Below are 26,571 nucleotides of genomic sequence, written 5' to 3'. Positions count from 1 at the left end.
CGATAGCATTTTTACTGGAAAAAATCTGCGCGAGCTGGAGGACTTGATCAATGAGAACATTCAACCTGAGGAAGGTCCTTTTGGGACCAAGTAGTTAGGAGTCTTTCATTTTGCTTTAATGATGTAATAAGGCCAATGGCCACTAGTGACATTTTACTTTCCGTTATTTAGTGTCGTTTTGGATTCGTCTTATTTTTATCAATAAAATGAGGCATTTAGCATTATAAGTTCTCCAAATTAATTTGTCGCTAGGCCTACCTCGGGCACAACGAGGCACCCAAATTAGGACGCGATTTATATTCTTGCACAATGTATTTAAATACTACAACATTTTTCCTCATAATTCGCGCTAACTTGTTACCTTTTTTGTTTTTCTTTTATTTTTATTCCCCTGCCCAAAGGTTAGTTCGTGCACTCTCGCATCATCATTTTACTTCACAAGGCCCTCTATACAAGCTGTGAACCGAGGAGAACGCCTCAGCAATTGGTCAATCAGAACCACCAGGGCCCGGAAAGCTTCGGGGTAGCAAGGCTAAACAAAAGCACCATGCATCACATTTTTATTTTTTACTAGCTGATTTTATTTTCGTATTGTCGTTAATTTTGAAAAGAGCTCTGATATTCAAAACAATTATGAATTCAATCGAAGCATTTCAGTTTATTATATATCTCGCTCTTATTAATTTTTCTATCATTCACTTTATTTTACACAGCATTACTATTACTTGCCTTGACGATGAACCAATGATTGTGACTTGCAACGAGACCACGCAACAAACGGATATGGATTCAGAAGAGGATGATATACTAGAAGAGGTCGTCAGAGGGGTTGAGAATTTTGAAAATAGACCTAAGTCTAACTTGGACGAAACTGAGGTCGTTAATCTGGGAGATACAGAGAATGTCAAAGAAACGTGCATCAGTATTCACCTGTCACCATCAGAAAAGAAAGAGTACACGGAGTTCCTAAAGGAATATGAAAAAATATCCGCCTGGTCATATAATGATATGACTGGTCTCAGCACATCCATTGTAGCTCACAAACTGCCAACAGATCCAATATGTCCGCCGGTAAAGCAGAAGCTTAGGAAATTCAAACCCGACATGAGTTTGAAAATCAAAGAAGAGGTTACCAAGCAAGTCAAAGCCAAGGTTCTCAGGGTAGTAGAGTATCCGACATGGTTAGCCAACATCGTGCCAGTTCCAAAAAAGGATGGGAAAGTTAGAGTTTGGGTTGACTACCAGGATCTTAATCGGGCCAGTCCCAAAGACGACTTCCCCTTGCCTAACATACACATTCTATCGACAATTACGCCAAGAATGAGTTGCAGTCTTTTGTTGATTGTTTCGCTGGGTATTGATTGTCTTTCATTGAGCAGCTCTTGGGGATTTTAAGTTGGACCTGATCATATACCTGTTCGCCAAGTAGTAAGTAATGTCTGTTGCTTCTGCCCAAAATTCCTTGGCAATTCCTCTGTTGATGAGCATTGTCCATTTCTTCCAGAGTTCTGTTCTTCATTTCAACAACACCATTTAGATGTGGAGTCCTTGGTGCCGAGAAATTGTGAGTGATCCCATTTCCATTACCAAACTCATCAAATCTTGGCATTGACATATTCTATTCTATGGTTAGATCTGATACGTGCTTCTTTACTTGGACCTTTCTGAAAAGTGTCGCACATACTTCAAAAAAAATTCCTTTGCTCTAACAAGCAGTGTCCAGGTGGATCTTGAATTGTGCAGCCCACGAACCAGGTTCATCTGAGCCAATAGAACGAGTAGTGAGTCATATTTCGTTGCTTCAGTTTCCACTACCATCATGGAGCTATTTTCTGCATCTAGTTCCCTTTCTGATTCACTGGAGGAGTCTCCCTAAGCAGTTAGAGCCTGCTTCACAATATTGTCAGTTGCACTTTTTTGACTGAATCGTTTGTTTGGAACCGGGTTCCTTTTTGCTGCTTTGTCAGGGTTTTGTTTGTATTGCTCCTGTTTCAGAAGTGGACAGTCTTTGATGAAATGCCCTGACTTTCCGCACTTGTGATAGAGATCATTGTCCTTGCCTTACTTGAACTACCCCTCTTTGGTATACCACCATTCCTTCAAACCATCTTTTGAAACCTTTTAGTAAGATAGGTCATATCACTATCTTCTTCACTTGAGTCACTGTTTTCAGCCTTGAGTACCAGGTTCTTTTATTTCTTTGGCTCTCTCCTTTCACTGTCTTTCCTCCTTTTCATTTCGTATGTCTTCAGATTACCAATCAGCTCATCCATGGTTAGAGTTTGTAGATCTTTAGCTTCAGTGATGGCATTTACCTTACTCTCTCAAGAACCAGGTAGAATACTGAGAATTTTCCTTACAAGCTTGTTTCTGGGAATAACATCTCCAAGTGAATGAAGCTCATTTATGATGGATGTGAATCTAGTGTGCATATCTTGTATAGACTCATCATCCTTCATCCTGAAGAGCTCATACTCAGAGGTGAGCATGTCAATCTTGGACTAAACCTGAGTAGTTCCTTCATGTGTGGTTTGCAATGCTTCCCATATTTCTTTGGTAGAATCATAAGCTGAGACTCTGTTGTACTCATCAGGTCCTATACCACATAGCAAGATTTTCTTGGCGCGATAGTTCTTTTCTACGGCTTTTCAGTCAATACCACTGTACTCTTTCCTGTCTTTTGGCACCATTGGTCCAGTTTCTCCAAGCTTCTTCATAGGAACATGTGGACCATCACAGATGATGTGCCATAGTTCTGAATCTTCGGCCATTATAAAATCATGCATACAAGTCTTCCACTAGCCATAGTACTGACCATTGAATCTAGGAGGTCTGTAGGTTGATTGTCCTTCCTCAAAGTTGGGTGGAGCAGCCATTGAGATCCCTTCTAGGTGTTAACCTTTTAGAAAGAACCTGCTCTGATACCAATTGATAGATTATATGAGTCCACCAAACTATAGAGCACCTGATCCTCTATGAGTTTCTACTGAGAATACTTATGAAGTAGTAAGTAAAAGAGACACGAAATTTTTACGTGGAAAAATCCCACTCAAGGGGACAAAAACCACGACCTACACTTGTAGGCTTTCAACTTCACTAACTTGTAATCTCACTATTACAAGCCACTTTGTAATGACTCTATTACAAAGACTTCAACTTAACTAACTTGTGATACTCTTACCACAAGCCACTTTGTCACTCTCTAGTTACAAAGACTTTAACTTATGACTAACTCTAGTCACAACACAAACTTAGAGGGTTTGTGATTTTTGGATTTCCTAAAACACAGCTTCTAAGAAAGCAAGATAGGAGTTATAATGAAGAACAAATAACAAGATTACACTCAACTATGGATACACATAGATTCATTGTGAAACTGATCCTTTAGTGGAGTTGTCTTCTTGTTCTTGACACACTTGTGACTTCAATGCTAGATGAATGCTTTATTTCTTGAGAGAATATCACTAAATGCTCAAGTAAAGTTCGGGTGCCTTGCACCAGGTTGTTATACTACAAAAGACATCACAATGGTGATGTCAATTCTTGATACACGCTTCTTCCCAATGAGAAGTAACTGCCGCACTATCTACTACACTGTCACGTGTACAGTTGTAGACAGTCACTTTCCGCATTTGCGTTCTAGCTGTTGTTGACTTGTACTTATGTCAGAGAACACCAAGGGATCAGGTCCGTGTTGTGATCCTCTTTGTAGTAGTTTATATTCTGGAGATCAGATTGGACTTTGTTCATTTGAGATATGTACCAAGTGAGTCAGGTTCTCTATCTGGTTCTTAATAATAAGTTTGTTAGATCATCAAAACATAAGAAGCATAAGGCAAAGACATTGAAAACCCATCATACGTAAATTTCCAGTTTTGGTTTTCAGGATAATCGGAATAGATATGGAAGAATGATTCTCAGCTTGAAGCTTTAAATTTGAAAGGTTTGACCCAGTCTTGACTTTTTAGTATTCGATCTTGGATTCGGATTTTTATGATTTGGTTATCTCCATTGGGTGATTTTGGACTTAGGAGCGCATTCGAAATGTGATTTGGAGGTCCATGGTAGATTTAGGCTTGAATTGGCAAAATTGAAAATTTGGCGTTTCCGGTTGGCAGTGAAAATCTTGATATTGGGGTCGGAATGGAATTCTGGAAATTGGAGTATGTCCATAGTGTCAATTGTGATGTGTGTGAAACATTTCAGGTCATTCGGATGATGTTTGATATATTTTAGCATCGTTTGCGGAGTTTGGAAGTTTTGAAATCCTTAGGCTTGAATTCGAGGGTGATTTGATGTTTTGCTATTACTTTGAGTGTTCCGAAGGTTGGAATAAGTTTGAATGGTGATATCTGACTTGATGTTATGTTTGGTTGAGGTCCCGAGGGCCCAAGATGGATTTGGGTGGTTGACAGAAGGTTTGGTCTTGAATTGTTGTTGCAGATTTTGCTACTTCTGTTGTTTCCGCACCTGCGGAATGGGGACCGCAGGTGTGATGATTGCATAAGCGGGAAGCAACCGTAGATGCGGAGTTTGTCGCAGGAGCGGAGGGATTGATCGCACCTGCGAGCCCGCAAGTGTGAGGCTTGGGGCGCAGGTGCGGAAGCTAGTGACTTAAGTTAAAACCGCAGATGCGGTTATTTTGACCGCAAAAGCGGCCCGCAGGTGCGTGAAATGGGCAGCAGGTGCGAAAGTGCTAGGCAAAATGTATAAAAAGGCCCCTTCGCGATTTTCAGCCATTCTTTCACCATTTTTGTGCTATTTTGGAGCTCCAAGCCGGGAATTCAAGGAGGAATTGAGGGGTTTCAGTGAGGTAAGTTGCTTGGACTTTGTATTTTGTGTTTGTAATGAATTATCCACTACTTAATCATGAAACTAGTGGGGAATTTGGGGGTGAAATTGAAGGTTATGGATTGAGTTTTGGAGAGCTTTGATTGGGGATTTGAGGGGTCATTTGAGGTCCGATTTTGGTAATTTTGGTATGTATTGACTCGTGAAGGGATGAGGATTCTAGTATTGTAATTTTTATCGGATTCCGAGACATGGTCCCGGGGGTCGGGTTTGGCCAATTTCGGGAGTTTTGAGTTAATTTGATTATTTTCGCACGGACTTTGTTCTTTTAGCGTGTATTAATGATGTGATACTGATTTTGGTTAGATTTGGAGCATTTGGAGGCCGAGTCGAGAGGCTGAGTCGAGAGGCAAAGGCGTCGCGGGTTAGAGTTTGGTCCGGTTTGAGGTAAGTAATGACTGCAAATCTTGTCCCAAGGATATGAAACCCAGGATTTCACATCGTTTCACTATTTTGAGGTGATGCACACGCTAGATGACGAGCGTGGGGGCATGCACCGTTGGGGATAGTTACTTGGTTTGTCTCGTACGACTATTAAGTCACATATTTGACTGAAAACTATTTAATATTATTGTGCTTTGGAAATTATTACTATGTTTTGGGCTGAATGCAATATTTGGGCCTTGTGCCAAGCTGTTTGGATCCTTAGGGGCTTTTTACTACTATTCCTCACTATTTTAATTTAATATCTGTACTCAGTCATGCCGTGTTTTACTAATTTCACAATTCAGCCTTACTTACTCTGTTTTGATACTATAAATGATATTTTGGGCTGAGCGCCCTGTCTTACTATTAGCCCGAGTGGCTTGAGAGGTTTTTGACTGAGTGAGGCCGAGGGCCTGTGTTGTGAGGATATCATGGGATCGGGCTGCGTGTCGCAGCATGATGTATGGATTTGTGATATATGAGAGGTCGAGGGCCTGATTTATTATGCCACGAGATGGCTTATTATAGCGCTTGGGTTGTAGGAGCCCCTCCAGAGTCTGAACACCCTAGTGATTACGGGTACCCTGAGTGAGTGATATGATGTTGCCTGAGGGGCTGATCTTGATTCATGTTGTGCCCAAGGGGCTGATTACGAGTGATTGTGAGGTAGCCCGAGGAGCTGGTTCTAATTGATGTTATGCCCGAGGTGTGGTTTATGATACATGTCTTGCCCGAGGGGCTATTTATGACTTTCATCATTTTTATTTTAAACTTCATTGAATCTCTATTGAAACTATTAGAAAGACATTTTTCAAAGGATTTTTACTGAAATTGGATTTTTAACGAGACGACTTGACTTATATACTGTTTCAGAAACATCATGTACTTATTGTGGTGTTATGACGTGGATTATGTGTTTTCTTACTGCTCATCCTTTATTTACTTTTATTACGTACTGAGTTGGCGTAATCACATTACTCCCTGCACCTTGTATGCAGATTCAGGTATTTTTGAACCCGGTAGCGGGTGTTGATTACTCAGTGGTAGGTCCGTCGGAGTTAGCAAGGTAGCTTCATGGCGTTCGCAGCCTTGCTCTTCTCCCTCTCATCTTCCTTAGACCGTTTTAGTATTTTCCAGACCGTGGTAGTCGTCATTGTGTTCAGACCTTAGTAGATGCTCGTGACTTGTGACACCCCGATGTCGGGCTTGTATTTCTTTCCGCACTTGTTATTTAGACTCATGTTATGGGATTTTATTTGATTAACAGTTTAAAACGTTCCTTTTATGAAATATTGGTTTGATTTGGGATTGTATCGGCTGGCCTAGTTTCACGATAGGCGCCATTACGACCGGGTCAGTTTTGGAGTCGTGACAGGTGTACTCATGCTACACTTCTGCATATTTTTGTGCAGATTCAGGTATTTCTGCTCGTGTAGGACGCCAGTGAGCAGACTTAGTTACTTCGGAGACTTCAAGGTATACTGGCTTGACACTCGCGCATGCTTTAGAGACACCTTCTTCTATTGCCTTACTACTGTTTATCTTCATTTCAAAAAGAGTTGTATTTAGAGATTTCCAGTGCATTTTTTGTAGAGCTTATGACTCAGTCTCATCGGTTTTGGGGATATTATGACTGTTGTACTGTTTGTTTTTATCAGTTTAAATTTATTATCTTAGTTGTTAATTCTATTAAATTCTTAATGTATGTTAGGTTTACCTAGTCTTAGAGACTAGGAGTCCATTTGGCTTAGCTGATTTAAAGTAGCTGATAAGCATTAGGTGCTAAAAAGCACTTTTAAGCGTTGAAACTGATTTAATAAATAAGCAGTTACGTGTTTGGATAAAAGTCCTGAAATTAATAATAAGCAGCTAAAACTATTTGATTAAAAAGTGATGATAAGCTCTTTTTATGTTGAAATGACTTAAATGACCTTATAATAATTTACACTACTAAAAATATTATTTTCTTCAAAATTTTATTTCCTATATAGATTCAAATACAAAAATAACCTATTTATCATGTTATTTTAATTATAAAAATGATTAGATAATATCTTTTTTTATAAATATAGTTTATGTTATGATAAGTATACAATCATAATAAATTAGAATGGGTGGAGTATAAATTAACAAAAGTTAAGAAAAAAAACTTACATAATGCACACAGTATTTGTAGAGAAGAAACAAGCACTTAATATGTATTGTTTGTGATAAATAAAATCAAAATATTCAACTATCATAAATATCTTGAGCAATCAGATCACGGATTGCCATCCAAATATTATTATTTCCTTGATTTTCTACATTTTCTTTATTTGCAACGTTGACTCTTGTGGATCTTCCAACATCAGGATCAACACGTGGCACATATCTCTCATTCTCAGCTTCTTGGAGTGTATTGTCCACCTTACATTTCTTTCTAATATAATTGTGAATTACCATTGTCGCCAATACAATATCTCTTTGAGTGTCAATATGATAAAAAGGCATATCTCGCAAAATAGACCACCTTGCTTTTCATACCCCAAATGTTCGCTCTAAAATGTTTTTGCAAGAAGAATGCAAATAATTGAACATTTCTTTATGTCCATTTGGTGCTCGCAATTATCGTATCGCACCTCGACGAAATTCTGCAAGGTGGTATCTCACATTATCCCCATTATATGGAGCCATATATCCCTTTATGTGTGAATATCCTGCATCAACAAGATAATATTTGTCCTCAGATGGATGTAGAAAATTCAGTTCGGGTCTACGAAGTGCCTTACCAAATATACGGTTATCATGAGATGCTCCTTCCCACATAACTCATGCAAATATAAAACACATATTGATTCAATAGATATTATATATATATATATATATATATATATATATATAGAGAGAGAGAGAGAGAGAGAGAGGTAGAAATATAGATATAATATATTTTTAATGGGTTAATGGTTTATCTGATAAGAAGATTGAGTAATCCTCCCCCGAACCGATAAACCATTAATTAACTATAAAATTCCAATCTGTTCACCGGCCGTTAATCCGATAATCCGATACTTGTTTAGGTTTTGAAGAACTGGGAGAGAGTGAAACTATACGAAGAGTTTTGTTTTAAAAAGAAGTATTTTAGGGATAGAATAGTAAATATTTTAGTTAAATCTAAAGTGCTTATAAGCTGAAATTTGATAAGTTGGGGGAGACTAGCTTATGGCTTTTGGCTCATTTTTGACTTATAAGCACTTTTAATTTTACCAAACGCGTAGATAAGCTAAAAAGTGCGTATAAGCTAGTTTGACCAGCTTATAAGCTTAGTCAAACACCCTCTAGGCGCCATCACGATATCCTGAAGTGGAAATTTGGGGTTGTGACAACTCGATTTTAAAAATTGATGCTAACTTTGAATATATCTTTTAAAAACTTATTCTACTTTTTTTCCTTCTAGCCTGCTCTCTCAGGATTCAACTATTAGTTCACGGCCACAAAGTTTGCTCATAATGAAGCTAACAACTTGTTTGGATTGTTGTTACAGGTCGTTTCATAATGTATTGTATTGTATTGTATTGTTTGATGAATACAATATTTTAATAGATTGTATCATTTGTTGTCGTTTCATGATATTACACATCAATATGAAGAATAACTTGCTAAATTACTAAGAAAAAATAGGATACGAAGTAAAATTATTATATAAAAGGGGGTAAAATGGATAAAATATGATTATCTAATAATAAGGAAGGGCAAGATGAGATAAAAAAGCAAAGAAACGACGCCACCACACCAAATCCGTCGTTCCATAAAGTGATACTTTTCGTCATTACGTAACAATAAATTTAACAATACGGTATAATAAAATTTAAGTTACAATCAAAATAAATATTTTCTTTAAAGTAAATAGGTAACAATCATCCAAACAAGTTGTAAGTGGGTTACTAAAATGCTATGTGAATATGGACTTTTTTGTCAAACGCATCAAACCTTTCCTAATCAATATTATTAGTCCTGAGCAATCAACTTCTTACCTCATAGAAGAGCCTCAGACAATGTCATTATAGTGCAAGAAAGAATGCATCAATTTAGAAAGAAAACAAGGAACTCAGACAGCTTTCTTGCTAAAATTGGACTTAGAAAAGGCTTTTGATAAGCTTGAGTGGAGTTTTATACATGACACGCTTCAATATTTCCAATTACCACCAAAGTTTATAAAGCTCATAATGTCATGCATCACAACCACTTCAATTTCCATTTTAAATAATGGCCAACTAACTCCCTTTTTTTTTTCCTTCAAGAGGCATTCGTCAAGGAGATCCGCTATCTCCTTACATCTTTATACTCTGCATGGAAATGCTATCCAGAAGAATGCACATGGATGTAGACTATCTACGATGGCACTCTATTAAGTTATCCAGACAGGGACCACCTCTATCCCATCTACTCTTTGTAGATGATATTACTATAACCTCTAAATTGACTACTAAGAGCATAACTCAATTATAGACACGCTAAACCTTTTTACTAGACTGTCAGGGCTAACTATTAATTATACAAAATCCAAAATTTTCTTCTCAAAGAACACTCCTAAGGAAGCTCGAGATAGTGTTACTCAGGTTTTCTATATGAATGAGGGCATAACCTTTGGTAAATATCTTGGATACCCTATTTTCACCACAAAAGAAACCCCATCCCACTTCCAATACATAATAGACAATTTTAAAAATAAATTAGCAGGTTGGAAGATGAAATTCCTATCGATGGCGGGACACACTACTTTAATAAAAGCTACACTTAATTGTCTGCCTAATCATGTTATGCAATTAATCAAAATACCTCATATTATCATTAACAAGCTCGAACGATATCAAAGAAACTTCTTATGGGGCACTACTCCTCAAAAACGCAAATTATACCTTATTAAATGGGAAACAGTCCAATTACCAAAGGAAAATGGTGGATTGGGTATACAAAACCTCAAAGATAAAAATTATGCATTATTGGGCTCCCTAGCTTGGAGACTATTTCAATCACCTTCCTCACACTAGGCTAGAGTAATCATTACCAAATACTTAACAATTACTAATTCAAAAAATATGTCCTCCAACTCGAAAGTAATCACTCATGGTTGGTCCTCATGTCAATTAGGCATAAAGTGACATCTCTTAATGGAAAACACATTAGTTTCTAGAATGATCTTTGGCTAGACACTAACTTAACTCTAAGGAAAATAATTGAAGGTCCCCTACCCCATAATGATCAATCTTCATCACTTTTCCATTACATAATGGGGAACTACATAAATACTCAAAAAATACCCTTTGAGCTACCAAAGACTATAAATGAGTTAATTACCCATCACTACGTACCTACCATCCTAAACACTAACACATATGACCATATTTATTGGGGCATCACATCTAGTGGCCTCTTCACAGTTAAATCAATCTATCACACATTACACTCTTACGAACCAACCACATCCTTCCATTGGTTATGGAAACTACACTTACCCCACAAAATCAAATATTTCCTATGGCTTATGAGCCATCATCGACTGCCCACATTCAGTCATCTCCATCATATACATATTACCCAACATGCAAAATGCCCCATTTGCATTGCATAACATGATTATTCCCTACAACATAATTTCACACCATTAGAGGTCAATGTGGACTCAACTGAGGTAATTTTATGTATATGATGGAGATGACTGGATGTGGGCAGTCAATGATGGGGCATTTTTGGTTTACTTATGCCCTTTGACCGTTAGGTCAATGCTGAATTAAAAATAATTACTTAAAAAAAATATTTTGTAAAATATTTTTATTTTTTTAAACTAATGCACCAGTAGTCTACTAATTTAGTAAAGTCTTCTTCTTCTTTTTTTCAGTTTTTACAAAAAACAATTCAATTTTTACAAAAAAAAATATTATTTTTTTTAGTTTTTTAAACCATTTTTTTTGTAAAAATTATTTTTGGATGGAGTGACACGTGACAACACCAGACTAAAACGACCCATTTTTTTTACCTAACCCGTTTTTAAAAAAACCCACAACCCGACCCCTATTTTCATTTTTTTCCAGTTTTTTTTTTAAAAAAAGTTCGGTTTTTAAAAAACAAAAATATTTTGTTATTAGTCTTTCTAATAGGTTAGAAATTTTAATTTCAACCAATAAGAAGTTGCCGCGTGGAATTTAAATGCTTTCAAAAAATTTAAAAATGAAAAAAAAATATTTTTCAAAAACGAAAATATTTTGTCGATAATATTTTTCAGTTTTTAAAAAACGAAAATATTTTATTAAAAATATTTTTTTTCTTTTTTTATATTTTTTTCAGTTTTTTAAAACAAAATGTTTTTTTTTTGTAAAAACTGAAAAAAAGAAGAAGAAGACTTTACTAAATTAGTGGACTATTAATAATTTGCAAATATTTTTTTTAATTAATTATTTTTAATTGAGCATTGACCTAACGGTCAAAGGACATAAGTGAGCCAAAAAGTTGGATGAAGGGGTATTTTTAGCCCAATAAAAGTATTTTTAAACCTTTTCCAATAGTTTAGGAGCATTTTGAACCATTTTCCGTTATTTATAGTTGAGATACAAATATGAGTCAGTTGACTAACGGTGTGGTTCAATTTTTAGAATATTATATGTGATTATAATTCTGAAATATCTCATGGGGTTAGCTATTCCACCTTCTACGTGGAATAACTAATACCATTATTTTGGTATAACATTTATACCAGTATTAGCTATACCCACAAGATTAATATCCTCATTTATGTAACAAACGACGCCGAAGCAGATATTTAAGACCAAATTCAAATGAAGGTTAAAGTTATCTATTTTCCATAACTGAGGGGTATTTTTTGCCGTTTGAATTATTTTCTCCATAGAACACGTTGAAACTTGAACATAAAATGGATAGGGCGCAAAGTGCAAAATGACAGACACTAGGGCGCAAAGTGCAAAGGAAGCAGCCCATTTGTGGAGCGCCAAGAAGCCATTTTGAACTTAATGCGAAAGCCTTTCTCTCACCTAAGCTCTAAGATCTCTCTCTCTCTCTCTCTCCACAGTGGTGTTCATGGATCCACAGATTCGTCACCATTTTCATAAACTAAACACTATCTAAATTTTCATTTCTCTTATATATGGATATGCACGGATATGTACCGATATTTCTATCAGCGAATTGTGCACTACTGTAGCGAACAAATTGGAGAGAAATGCAAGTCGCAATTGATCAATGGAAAGTGAGACGGCGAACCTTCTAGAACGCCAACCAGCAGCAGCAGGGACTAAGCCCATTTCCATTCGTCCGTCAGAATCCGCCAACGTCAGCCGTTCGTTTACAACAGCGACGCCTTCATCTTCCTCATCTTCTCAGTCGGATTTAATCCGTCACATTCAAGCCATCAAACGCCCTCGTCCGCTCGGTAACTATTTCTCAATGCTGCCAATACTTTTAGGGCTTTTTTTTTTGGGTGATAATTATCTCTTCTAATGTTTTGGCTGTTTTAGGGCTTTTTATCTCTATAGTGTAAGCTTATAGGGTTTCTGGTGACATGTCCTATCAATTTTTGGTAATTTTGTAGTATTGAGCGCAGTGGAGCTAGATTAAACGAAAGGAAAAGATATACTGTGCAAATAGGCAAAAACCAATTTTCTGGGGTAAAAAGTAAGCTGTTGAATCCCTTAGACATAAGAGAAAATTCTAGTGTAGTGGCAAAGGGAGTGCAAAAGTTGCCACTTTTGAATCCCCTTGTATAAATTCTTGGCTCTCATAATTTCTATTTTATTAATTTGCACGGTCTTAGGCTTTTCTGTTTCTCTTTTGATAAACCTCATACTGCTTGTCGTCCTGATGCATATGCATTTTCAATCTCTTTCTAAATGTTTCACTTGAAAGTGGAACCTTCTGCTAATGAGGATGCTAGAAACTGAAAAGCAATGGTGCTTTTTGGCTGGCACTTATTTTCTAATGATTGGCATCATAGTCATTATTTCCATTAAACTACTACATATATTGTTATATTGATTAATTCTGCTTTCCCCTTATCTTATCACTATAAATTTCACTATCTTCCCAGCAACGGTTTGATCATCAGTACCTTTCTGACCATACTTAAGTTCTCCTTTCCCATTTTAAATGCATCTGTTTCATGTTTGTTTTATTCTTTTTGGAAATTGCTTTCTGTTCAGCTAAAGTTGGGCTTCCAAGAGCTTTTCTCTTTTCTTTTATGTTTTGGTTTGTCTTATTTTGTCTTTTTCCTTTCTCCCAAAATTTTGGAGCTTGGCCATTCTGATTCACCACTCAAAGACAACTTTAAAAGCCAAGAGATCTAACATAAGAATTCTTTAGGTACAATGCAGTCAAATGTTCTTATGCCAAGGAGATCGGTAGCTCCTCAGCGGGGAGCTTCAAAAGGCTCTACTTTGAATACAGATTGTGCACTTGATACAAAGAAGACCCAAGATGAGATTTCTCTGAGTCACAGGCTAATGGAATGTATTTCACAACCAAAGAACATTGGCTCTGTTACTGTTGAAGCTCAAGAGGATGCGATGCTACCTTCAGAATATGGTTCCACTGTGGATGCACATGAAGAGAATTATAATTCTTTCAACAGTTTGAGAGATCAACCCAGATCCTTTACTGGTCGTAGAAGCAACATCACAGCTGCTTCCTCGGTTACAGAGTGTGAACATATTTTATTGGCTGAAGGGCAGAAGAGGGTCCATTTTGCTGCTGAAAGCACTTCCAAGTCGCAGGGTAGTGATAGTATGCTTCATTTATGAACTCCTCTAACTTCACTGCATATGACCATCTTTTCTATTAGACATATCTTGAGCTTTTGCATATTTCATCGACTGAATAATCTGTTTAGTGCTTATCTATCAAACTAAAGGATGTCTTACTGGCTAATCTACTCTGTAAACTAGGTCAGTTTAGTAGTTTGCAGATTATAGTACATAGGATATATGCTTTATGCAGGTGTCAATGACCAAACAGTCACTAGAACAGTGCTTGTTATCTCATGTGAATTCACTTACATTGGCAGAAATGGATTGGGATGTAGGCAATCAGATGGAGGCTGTGACTGCTGCTAGCCAAGTCTTGAGAGATCAAAATATCCAAAGCACAGATGTGGATGGTAACAGGAATTCTTCTCTATTGGAAAATAGAACATTAGGAGCTGCAGATCAGATTCACCAATTCAGGAACTTCTTACGGAGTGATTTGAGCCATCCTATGACTCAAGCTTCAGTCGTTGGGTCATCTTGCACTACGACAACATTGATAAACTCCACATCTGCTCACATGCTAAACTCAACAACCTATTGTTCTCAACCTCATCTAACGAGCAACTCTATGGAGTCTCTGGGGGAACCTAAACTTAAATCTGAACATCAGATGCAGCCGTCATATCCTTTTCCAAAGCATGAAAACAGATTTTCAGTTGATCAGACTGCTGTGGCAGTAGCTAGTTCTACCATTGGAACTGATTCAGAATTTAAGAGACCTAATCTGGCTGAAGGACAAAAGAGTAGTATGCCGATTACAGGTGACATGCCTAAAGATACTTCCCCTCTTGAAGATAACTCAGCCAAAGAATGTGTCACCGATATACAATCAGAAGCTCCCTTGTCAAAAGTTTCATCTTCCAATGTGAAGTTGGAACCTTCTAAGTCTAAAAAGGAAGAAAAAAGCATAGGCAGTAAGGCGCCATCTTCTTCTCGTAAAAAAAGTTATGATCCTGATACTTTTTTCAAAGTTAATGGAAAGCATTACCAAAGGCTTGGAAAGATAGGTAGTGGTGGAAGTAGTGAGGTCCACAAAGTCATTGCATCAGATTGCTCAATTTATGCTTTGAAGAAAATCAAGCTTAAAGGTCGTGACTATGCTACTTCATATGGGTTTTGTCAGGAAATTGAGTATTTAAAGAGACTGAAGGGCAAGAACAACATTATTCAACTAATTGACTATGAGGTTTGTACTTTGCATTGGCATTTAAGATTTCTTTCGAAAATGATAAGTTTACTGCTGTTGGCTTATGTTCTAGTTGAAAAGATCAGGGAAACAAAATCAAAATTAAGTGGTTATTTCATGGGTGAAACAATTGAAAACATTCTGTAGCCAACAGGACGGCGATGGTAGTTGCTCATCAGTGAACATGCTGACAGAAATAGTAACAGCAGTTGGATTTGCCTAGGATTACCTCTAGCCTCTAGGAAAAGCTGCATAATTTAAAAATGCTTAAAAAGTAAACAACAACTGCCCCTCAATCCCAACTACCTAGGGCCACTGTATGAATTCTCACTATCCATGTCACTCATTCAAACTCGTCTCAATCTGATGCTAATCAATAACTTAGGCTTTCTAACACTAGAAGTTCTCTACATTTTCTACTATTGCAGTACGAACTCTAATGAGATTAAAGTCTCCTAATGGATATTGGATCTAACGTAAGACTATCTACATGACTAGGCTTTAATCCTAACTAATTGGTATCCCCGCTAAGCTTGCATGGATTCCAAGAGATTGTAGTTCTCTTAGGATAATCTCCTTCCATGTGATTTTAGGTTTATCTCATCCCCTTTTAGCACCTTCAATCACCATAGTTTCACACCTCAAACCAGTGCATTTGGAGGTGAACGTAGAACATGATCAAACCATCTCAAGCTACCTTACCTTATACCAAAAGAAAAAAAGCTTCTCAAGCAACCTTCTCTCTGCTCATTTATCCTCCATGTGTGCTATTTGCACCTGCTGCCGACTGTGATAATTTCTAATCTTGTATGATTGCATATCTATCTTGACATCCATGTTTGTGCAACACACATCTTGTGTATATGTTGGATCTTAGAGGCCGAACATTCATCCCATATAACATTGTCGGTCTTACTAGTGTTTTGATAATACTTGATTTTACTTTGGTAGGTATCTTCCTATCACATAACTTTACGATAGAATTTCTCCATTCCAATCATCCTATATTGACTATGTGTTACTTACATCTTCGTCTATCATACCATTCTCTTCGAATCTCAAGCCTAGACTTCGAATTGCTGGCTCTTAGACACTACAGTCCCGTCTGATCTCCTTACAACTTTACTCTTCTTATGTTGGCTAAACTTTACAGTGCATATATCTAGTCTCTCTGCTACTCATTCACTTACTTTCTGGAATGTTTCTCCACAGTTCAAGCTAGTTTCGTGTGTTAATTGTCTGCTAAACAGAAAAAAAAGAAAGAAGAAAAAAGCTTTTCTTTAAGTGAAGCAGATCATCCAACATTGAACATCATCCAATAATTCTTCACCATTGGATTGATAAGATCACTTAGGCATTTGGGAACTTTATTAGATTAAAAAAAAAAGCTTTTAGTTTAGGGGGAGAGGGTGGCACTCTGGGAACATGTTTTTGAATTCCTTAACTTCTTAGACTAGTACTGATTAAAGTGAGAACTAGAAAATTCAAGGATGCTAATCTATATCAGTTCCCACATAACTTATCTTCATAGTGTACAAGTTGAATACACCTGGGATTGACCACGTTAAACTTAAACATGCTGGAATTAGAAAGCTAGTTTCAAGTAAAGCTATAAATTTCTTTTTCTCATACATATCACTATTGGTGTATGTTCAAGAAAACTTATACTCCCTCCATTTCAATTTGTATGACACACTTTCTTTATTAGTCCATTCCAAAAAAAAATGATATTGGAAACAATTTAACTTTATACTTTTCGTTTTACCCTTAATGAGAAGCTTTTATAGCCACATTATTTTCTTTGATTTTGTGCCAAGTCAAATTGTCACACATAAATTGAAATGGAGGGAGTGGTTAAGTTTTTTGTGCTGCTATATGAATGTCCAATCTGGAAATGGACATTTCCATGTTAAGACTTTAGCAACTCCATAGGGGAGATGATAACTACACAAGGATGAGAAGATAGAAAAAGAGAAAAAACACTTCTTTTGTGTGAGAAGGCACGGGAGAAAATATGATATATTGATATTGTGTGTTCAATACAATACAAGAGGTCCTTATTTATAGCTATACTATACAAGGACATATTACTCTTATTCCAATGTGGGACAAGACTACATTATGTACATATCTAACACTCCCGTCAAGCCGGTGTATACACATCATATGTACCGAGCTTGTTACACATGTAACTAATACGAGAACCAGTAAGAAACTTAGTGAAAATATCTGCTAGTTGATCATTCGACTTTACAAACTTTGTAACAATATCTCCTGAAAGTATTTTTTCTCTGACAAAGTGACAGTCGATCTCAATGTGTTTAGTCCTCTCATGGAACACCGGATTTGACGCAATATGAAGAGCAGCTTGGTTATCACACTCTAGTTCCATCCTGCTGATTTCTCTGAACTTTAACTCCTTGAGCGACTGCTTGACCCAAACTAACTCACACGTTGCCATAGCCATGGCTCGATATTCCGCTTCGGCGCTAGATCGAGCAATTACATTTTGTTTCTTGCTCTTCCACGAGACCAAATTACCTCCTACTACAACACAATATCCATATATAGATCGTCTATCAGAAGGTGATCTTGGCCAATCAGCATCTGTGTACCCAACAATCTGCTTGTGGCCTCGATCCTCAAATAGTAATCCTTTGCCTGGAGCTGACTTTATATACCGAAGAATACGAACAACTGCATCCCAGTGATTATCACAGGGAGAATCCATAAACTAACTTACAACACTCACTGGAAAAGAAATGTCAGGTCTAGTCACTGTGAGGTAATTCAATTTTCCAACCAACCTCCTATATCTCGTAGGGTCTCTAAGAGGCTCCCCTGTCCAGGCAGAAGCTTAGCATTCGGATCCATAGGAGAGTCAATAGGTCTGCAACCCATCATTCCAGTCTCCTCAAGAATGTCTAAGGCATACTTCCGCTGTGAAATAACAATACCTGAGCTAGACTGAGCGACCTCAATACCTAGAAAATACTTCAATCTGCCCAGATCCTTAGTCTGGAAGTGCTGAAAGAGATGTTGCTTCAGATTAGTAATATCATCCTGATCGTTGTCAGTAATAACAATATTATCAACATAAACCACCAGATAAATACACAGATTCAGAGCAGAATGCTGATAAAACACAAAGTGATCAGCCTCACTATGAGTCATGCCAAACTCCTGAATAATTGTGCTCAACTTACCAAACCAGGCTCGAGAGGACTGTTTCAAACCATATAGTGACCTGCACAATCTGCATACACAACCACTAAACTCCCTCTGAGCAACAAAACCAGGTGGTTGCTCCATATAAACTTCCTCGTCAAGATCACCGTGGAGAAAAGCATTCTTAATGTCTAACTGATAAAAAGGCCAATGACGTACAACAACCATGGACAAAAAAAGACGAACAAATGCTACTTTAGCCACGGGAGAGAAAGTATCACTATAATCAAGCCCAAAAATCTGAGTATATCCTTTTGCAACAGGACGAGCCTTAAGCCGATCAACCTGACCATCCGGGCTGACTTTGATTGCATAAACCCAACGACAACCAACAGTAGACTTACTTGCAGGAAGAGGAACAAGTTCCCAAGTGCCACTCGCATGTAAAGCAGACATCTCGTCAATCATAGCCTATCGCCATCCAGGATGAGATAGTGCCTCACCTGTAGACTTAGGGAATAGAAACAGTGGACAAAAAAGATATAAAAGCATAATGAGGTGACGACAGACGATGATAACTTAGACCAACATAGTGGGGATTAGGATTAAGTGTGGACCGTACACCTTGCAGAGTGCAATTGGTTGACTAAGAGGAGACAAGTCTGCAGTAGGTGCAGAATCTGATGTAGGACGTGAATCACCTGGGCCTGATGCTGGATGTGGACGGCGATGATAAGTTAAGAGTGGCGGAGCTGCAGAAGGTTGAACTGGATTATGTGGAGGCATTGGACCTATAGGTGGTGGAACTAGAGCTATAGATGGTGGAACGGGAGCTATAGGTGGTGGAGCTGGAGATGTAGAGGCAGATGGATGGGAGATAGTGACTGAATCTCCAAAAGAAGAGACTGGTAGTACCTCAGAAATATCTAAGTGATTACTTGGACCTGTGAAGTATGATTGGGTTTCAAAGAAGGTAATGTCAGCGGACATAAGGTACTGCTGGAGGTCAGGAGAATAGCATCGATACCCCTTTTGTGTTCTCGAGAAACCAAGAAATACGCACTAAAGAGCACGGGGAGCTAACTTATCTGTTCCTGGAGCAAGGTTATGGACAAAACAAGTGCTTCCAAAGACACAAGGTGGAAGAGAGAACAAAGGTAAGTGGGGAAACATAACATAGGATGGAACTTGGTTCTGGATAGCTGAAGATGGCATACGATTAATAAGATAGCAAGATGTAAGAACTGCATCCCCCCAAAAACGCAACGGAGCATGAGATTGTATGAGTAGGGTACGAGCAGTTTCAATAAGATGTTTATTCTTTCTTTCAGCTACCCCATTTTGTTGAGATGTATACGGACAAGATGTTTGATGAATAATCCCATGAGATTTCATAAACTGCTGAAATGGGAAGACAAATACTCTCGGGCATTATCACTACGAAATATGCGAATAGAAACCCCAAATTGATTTTGAATTTCAGCGTGAAAGGTCTGGAAAAAATAAAAAACAACTCAGATCGATTTTTTATCAAAAATATCCAGGTGCACTTAGAATAGTCATCAATGAAACTAACAAAGTAGCGGAATCCTAAGGTAGAACTGACCCGACTAGGACCCCAAACATATGAATAGACTAAAGTAAAAGGTGACTCTGCTCGATTATCAATACGTCGAGGAAAATGAGAGCGAGTATGCTTACCGAGCTGACAAGACACACTCTAGAGCTGACAAGTGAGATAAATCAGGTACCATTTTCTGAAGTTTTGACAAACTAGGATGTCCCAACCGTTTATGTAATAAATCTGGTGAATCAGTAACAGGACAAGTTGTTGAAGGAAGACAAGATGTGAGTCCATGTGATTTAGCAAGGATAAGGTAATAAAGTCCATTTGATTCATATTCGGTACCAATGATCTGCCCTGTATTGCGTTCCTGTATAAAAACATGGTCATCAAGAAATAAAACGACACATTTAAGTGATTTGGCTGAGCGACTAACAGCTATGAGATTAAAAGAACTATTAGGGACATAAAGAACTGAATCTAAAGGTAAGGAAGGAATTGGGCTTGCTTGGCCTATTGTAGTTGCCATGGTTTGAGACCCATTGGCCATTGTGACTCTTGGAAGAGATTGAGAATACGAAATAGTAGTGAAAAGAGATTTGTTACCAGAAATATGATTCGATGCACCTGAATCAATGACCCAAGACTCAGATGATGAAGATTGAGAGACACAAGTCACGCTATTACCTGTTTGAACAACGGAAGCTATCTCAGAAGATGTCTGCTTACCTGCTTTGTGCTGAAGAAATTCAAAATAATCTACTAAAGAAACCATCCGACTATTCGAAGTATCGGTTCCTATGTTGCTACAATTAATAGTAGTAGGGTTAACTTGAAATAGTGAAAATTAGTAATTCCTTTGGGAAAACTGAAGAAATCACTGTTTACAGCAGGGAAACACTGTTCACGCCAGAAATACTGTAGCTCTCGGAATATTACTGTAGCAGCCGGAAAAATTCAAAGTGGTCGGAATGAAATAAAAACAGTAGAGATAGGATCGAAATTACCAGACGACCCAACTGTTCTGAAGAAACTTTTTCAAAAAATGGCCGGAAGTCCACTTCTGAAATCATTGTTCACTCCGGAAAAATATAAAAGTGGTCGGAATTTGGTGTAACCTGGATGGGTAGGCTCGGAATTGCAAGGGGAACAATCTGTCCCGAAGAATCGTCGCCAAAAAATGGCCGCAAGGTGGCGCACGCGACGTCAGAACTTCACCGGAAAATTTTCTTCCGACCGCTACACTACCGCCGGAGATTTTCACTGGGGTTTGGTCGCCGGGCAGTGACTACTCTTGTGGTAGTGTTGGATTTTGCACAACACTAACCGAGACAAAGCAGACGCAAAACAACTTTGAAAAGTCGCCGGAAAAAAGGGTTCCGGTGACTGATTTCACTTCCCGGAATCGCTGGAATTTATGCACAACGATAAATCTCTCATGATAGCTCTGATACCATGTGAGAAGGCACGGGAGAAAATATGATATATTGATATTGTGTGTTCAATACAATACAAGAGGTCCTTATTTATAGCTATACTATACAAGGACATACTACTCCCATTCCAATATGGGACAAGACTACATTATGTACATATCTAACATTTTGAAGTTAGTTTATTATGAACATTAGCACTCCTTATATAGTAATTATGAGCATAAAGTTTCCTAATTCCCAGGATTGAAAATATTATGTCATATATCTCAATGATTTTCTTGACCATAATGTAATCGTTAGGAAAATATTTACATAATATTCATGATGATTCTCTTGATTTTAACTCAGAACATTCAGTCTGTAATGTTGTAGTAGCTACAGTTTTGAAAAGCTGATAGGCAGATCTTCTTGTCTTGAAGAGTTAAAATCTTATGGGTTTATTAAACAAAAGCTGGGTTGACACAGAATGATTGATTGTTTCCAGGTATTATTGTGTTTAAATTGCTAGCTTAGCTACTCAACCTAAAGTATAGGCTTACTGATGAGGCTAGAATTTCATGTGCCTGTATTTGGTGTTGGGGGTCACTATCTGGGGTTTTCGATATCTGCAGTTTAGTTTCTGAGCAAATACTGACGTCCGTTTTGTTGTTAGGTCACAGATAAGAGGTTACTAGATGAAGTCATGAATGGTTCGATGAGTAATAATGAAAGCAGAGTCAAAGAAGACGGATACATATACATGGTTCTCGAATACGGTGAAATTGATTTGGCTCATATGCTATCTCAAAAATGGAAGGAACTAGATGACTCGGATTCAATTATAGATGAAAACTGGCTTCGATTTTACTGGCAGGTCATTTCCTTCTATTTTTCACCTTTAACTGCAGTTAGAAATTATTGTGGAGTTGCTGTCGTGACCTAACTTTACTGTGGATTCCTTGTCCTAAACTTAAGTTGTTCCTTTAATAATTCCAGGTCCTAAATTTTTCCTGTTCTGAGTCAAAGTGAACAAGTTTTACTTTTTTAGCTAACAGGTGTACTTATTTCTCGTCTTATGATAAACTTGTAACCAATTCTTCTATGCCCTTGCATCTATCTTACTTCGGCATTCTATGTTAATGCCTTTAGTATATACCTTACCCCCTAAACTTGTACGAAAATTCTTTTACAAATCTTTTCTTAGCGACTTCCTTTTACACAACCCCCAACTTGTGAAAGTGGAACTATTGCCCCCCTAAAACCACATATGGCATGCGCATGGAGAATAAAACAATCAAGATAACAGCGGAAACCTTCTCTCTGAGGCTTTATTTGAGTGCCACGTGTTTAAGACATACATTTTTCCTTAATTCCCTTTCCTTCCCCATTTTTTACCTGTGAATTTGATGGTTTTCTGAGTTTATTTGATGAAAATTTTTACCTTCCAGAAACTTATGAAAAATTACCAAGGAAATTCTCTTTCTTTGAATCCCCAGATGCCCTCTATCGATATTTTGGGTCTCTTCCAGCATTGTTTATGATTATTCTAGTACTGAAATAGAGGGGCAAATACCAGTCGGAGAAGGGCGGCAAGGAAGGAAGATGATGCTACAGAATAGTCTCTTCTTCATCACTACTAAATAAACCCTAATAATCTCACTTAAGTTTCCTTGAAGAGAAAGCATCATCTTGTTATCATATTCACTTTCTTCATCACTATTAAATAAACTCTTTTATAATCACACATCAGAAATTTGTCAAAAGCAAATTTGTTTATCCTGGAACGTGCTATCTTCTTCTTCTTCTTCCTGGTCGTCTTTCTTTAATTTCTTGCCATGTGTTTGAAGCTGCAATTCATTTGAGCATTATGATTCAGAGGTGAACTCGTGATGCAGGAGGACATTTTCCGCATCTATATTAGCTGTAAAGAGAAGGGATTTTCAGTCTGAAATTTTGCGTTGTTGGACTTTGAAACAGAGTTTTGTCAACAATACAGCTTTGCTGCGTTTGAAAAATGTTCAGGCCTTTGGGGTCTATGCATGGAAGTAAATTGACAGGGGATATGAGATAAAGCTCTACTGACTTGGTAATGTGGGCTATTCTGAGGGAAAAACCACCCAGCAGCGAATCAATGTGCATTAATGGCCTTTCCACTTTTCTTCGTTTGTTTGTCTCCTCTTTCTTTTCTTTTTTTTAGGAGTTGGGTAAGGGCGATTAAAGGTGTTGGACAATGAAAACTGAAAATTAGGAATGGAAAATATCAGCTTGCCTGTGTTGGTTGGAAATGGAGGAAGAAAAAGAGAAATAAAGGGGAAATTTTTAGTTTGCTTTTTAAGTATGCTTTTTCTTTTACTTTATGACACATATTGAGCCGTGAGTGGTGCGTGTTGTGGACTTTCGTGAAGAAAGTGATCGTAGGATGTTCATAGGAATTTAGACACGAATCTTACAAATTAAGGTGTAAACGGATGCTTGCAAAGAAAAGGCGTGTAAAAGGAATTTCCGTGGAGGGGTAAAATATGTGTTAAGCCAATATTAATTTATGTTTGACTTCAATATACATCATTATGGTACTTCCAGTTTAAGTATTTAATTCTGGAACAATTAGGATTACAGCTATCGTTCGGTTGGTGTACAATTCAGGTTGCTCAATCCGTAATTCATCTTATGCTTTTAAAGAGTTATAACATTTCATCATTCACATCTCATGCCTGCATATTGATATAAGCGTGCATTTTAGGAGGTCACAAGATTCTAGGGTCTCATTAGAAAGATGTAACAATCTCAGAGGGGTAAATCGACTCATTTGCGAATACCTTTTACGCGCTGTTCTTTGCTAACAGTGGTTTTAGCATATATTCATGAAGGTCAAAACCGACGGGATCCAAAATACCTTTCTCGGGCTTTTGGCGAAGATGAAATACTGTTCCAAGTTCTCTTATTGGGAATGTGCTTTCGATGACCATTCTCAGTATTATGTCTTGATGAGCTCTTGAACCTCAACGTTCTTTAGTACTCCTTCAAAATGAATGGTGGAAAGTTGATCCATTCCCCATTTTATTCACTCTGTTCTATCAATTTTACGGTGTATGCAATTCCATATTCAACTTAAATTCACAAACCTAGAGACAGACCTAGGGCAAAATGCCTTATCTGAGACTGGCCATCACTTAAATACAGTCCAATTTTGGAGTCTGTTCCTGTATGTCATAAGCAAATGCTATAAACAACAGAACAAAGGATCTTTAGTCAGTTGCTTTTCCAAAAATTGAGATCATTGCTTTTTCTATCTCAATCTGCAAACCTTTTTGGTTTATGGTTTTTTAGGGTACTGAAAGAAAATCTTTCAATACCCACCTCTATACCTAGTTGTTGTTGTTCGCCCTCAACAAAAGCTTATAATTCAAAGTAAGACCAATACTTATTCTCATTTTCTACTGTTGTATGTAGTACATTATGTGGTTTTGTGAATCTGGTAAAAGTTTAATATTTTTGAATTGCACTCAAAAGTTCTTAACATACTTTGCAGCAAATACTTCTTGCTGTTAACACCATACATGAGGAACGGATAGTCCACTCGGACCTAAAGCCAGCTAATTTCCTTCTTGTCCGAGGCTCACTAAAGCTGATTGATTTTGGTATAGCGAAGGCTATAATGAGTGACACAACCAACATCCAACGTGATTCACAGGTATTCCACTCTTTTGCTTTATGATTTACATGGAATGCATCTGATTGCCTCACCCCGGCAGCTAAAAGAAATAAGTGTACTTCCAAAAGGAAGATAAAAACATGGTTATCAACAATGTCAACTTCATCCTTGCTTTCTTAGTGGATGTTAATTCTTATACAGGTGGGTACTTTAAGCTACATGTCCCCTGAAGCCTTTATGTGTAATGAGACAGATGCAAATGGCAATACCATAAAGTGTGGTCGGCCCTCAGATATCTGGTCGTTAGGATGTATCCTTTACCAAATGGTTTATGGGAGAACACCCTTTGCAGAATACAAAACTTTCTGGGCGAAATTCAAAGTTATAACAGATCCAAACCATGAAATCACATATGAACCTTTGTCCAACCCTTGGCTACTTGATCTTATGAAGAAGTGTCTAGCATGGGATCGAAATGAAAGATGGAGGATTCCTCAACTACTCCAACATCCTTTCCTTGTTCCCCCTGTTCCGCCACAGTTACCTGCTCCTCCGGAGCAAAGCTGTACACTGCTTCAGTTAATTGCTAAATCATGTGAAAATGATGGAAAGGCATCGATGCTATGTATGCAACTCCAAAATTTACTAGTGCACCCCAGTCAAATATCTTATGAGGCATTACCTGTATGCCAATACCAGAAATTGCTTTGTGATGTGTCGGCACTCTGTCTTCAACTCCAAAAACAGTTGGGAAACACAGAAAGAGGCACAAAGATGTAATGTTAAAGATGATTTACGCATTAAGCCTTCTTTGGTTCCTAGGTTCTTTATGATTTTTGGCAGTTACAAGGGTCTTCATCTTTGAAGCCTTCTGCCGAGTTACCGCTGTGTATGCTAAAACTATTCGAAACAACGTGGCGATTGCCACCTGGTTTTGATTTCTTGAAGTGGCTTGCAGATAATAGGTGAAGAACTGTTGTAACTTTGCCCAGGAAACGACTCCTATGTGTGTGCACGTGTTGGTAAAATGTTCTGCAAAATGCATAATGCCATTTTCATCTGTAGTAATGCTCACTGCTCAGGCTAATTTATACTTCCGGTTTTTAGTCTTTTTAGCTCAGAAATCGTGTTAAAATATCGAATTGAATTGAGAGATGTAGAATGAACAAGCCATTTGGATAGAGATGGCTGCAATTTCAACAAACTTGTAAAAAAAAGTTAATTTTCTTATTATTTATATCCATGGCATCTTTTTTGATTCTCCTTCAGTAGTGGATTTGAGATGCAACATTATCTGTTCTTCAATAGCTTCACCGAATTACCTACTCAAGTCAGGAAGCTTTTAGATGTAACAGCTTCATTTCCTTACATTAGAGTTGGGAAAACATACATCTTTCTTTTTTTAGTTAGTGTATGGTCTCTTTGTTACATAAGCTAGGATTACTATATGTTATACTTGCAGCAAGATATGGTCTCCTGCGTTTCAAATGCATTTTGTAATACTTTTTCTATTCGATGAA

General features: G+C 37.6%; 1 protein-coding gene across 3 annotated transcripts; it reads left to right on the top strand.

Annotated features, from left to right (window-relative positions):
- The first annotated feature begins 12,155 nt into the window (after positions 1 to 12,155).
- On the top strand, positions 12,156 to 26,316 carry LOC107831452 (serine/threonine-protein kinase MPS1-like). 3 transcript variants are annotated; one of them, XM_075232865.1, is made up of 6 exons: positions 12,156 to 12,697; positions 13,624 to 14,034; positions 14,324 to 15,252; positions 22,073 to 22,273; positions 24,929 to 25,090; positions 25,253 to 26,316. In XM_075232865.1, exons 1-6 carry the CDS (start codon positions 12,508 to 12,510, stop codon positions 25,829 to 25,831), a joined length of 2,472 nt encoding a protein of 823 aa, XP_075088966.1. In that variant the 5' UTR covers positions 12,156 to 12,507; the 3' UTR covers positions 25,832 to 26,316. The 3 variants fall into 3 exon arrangements, with proteins under 3 accessions (XP_075088966.1, XP_075088965.1, XP_075088967.1); XM_075232864.1 differs by having other exon boundaries at positions 12,158 to 12,697; positions 13,624 to 14,043; XM_075232866.1 differs by lacking the exon at positions 22,073 to 22,273 and having other exon boundaries at positions 12,158 to 12,697; positions 13,624 to 14,043.
- The last annotated feature ends 255 nt before the right edge of the window (positions 26,317 to 26,571 follow it).

Source organism: Nicotiana tabacum, chromosome 16 (assembly GCF_000715075.1).
Source record: "Nicotiana tabacum cultivar K326 chromosome 16, ASM71507v2, whole genome shotgun sequence".
NCBI lineage: Eukaryota > Viridiplantae > Streptophyta > Magnoliopsida > Solanales > Solanaceae > Nicotiana > Nicotiana tabacum.
Note: the sequence above shows the minus strand (reverse complement) of the source record. Positions and strands in the feature narration are given on the sequence as shown.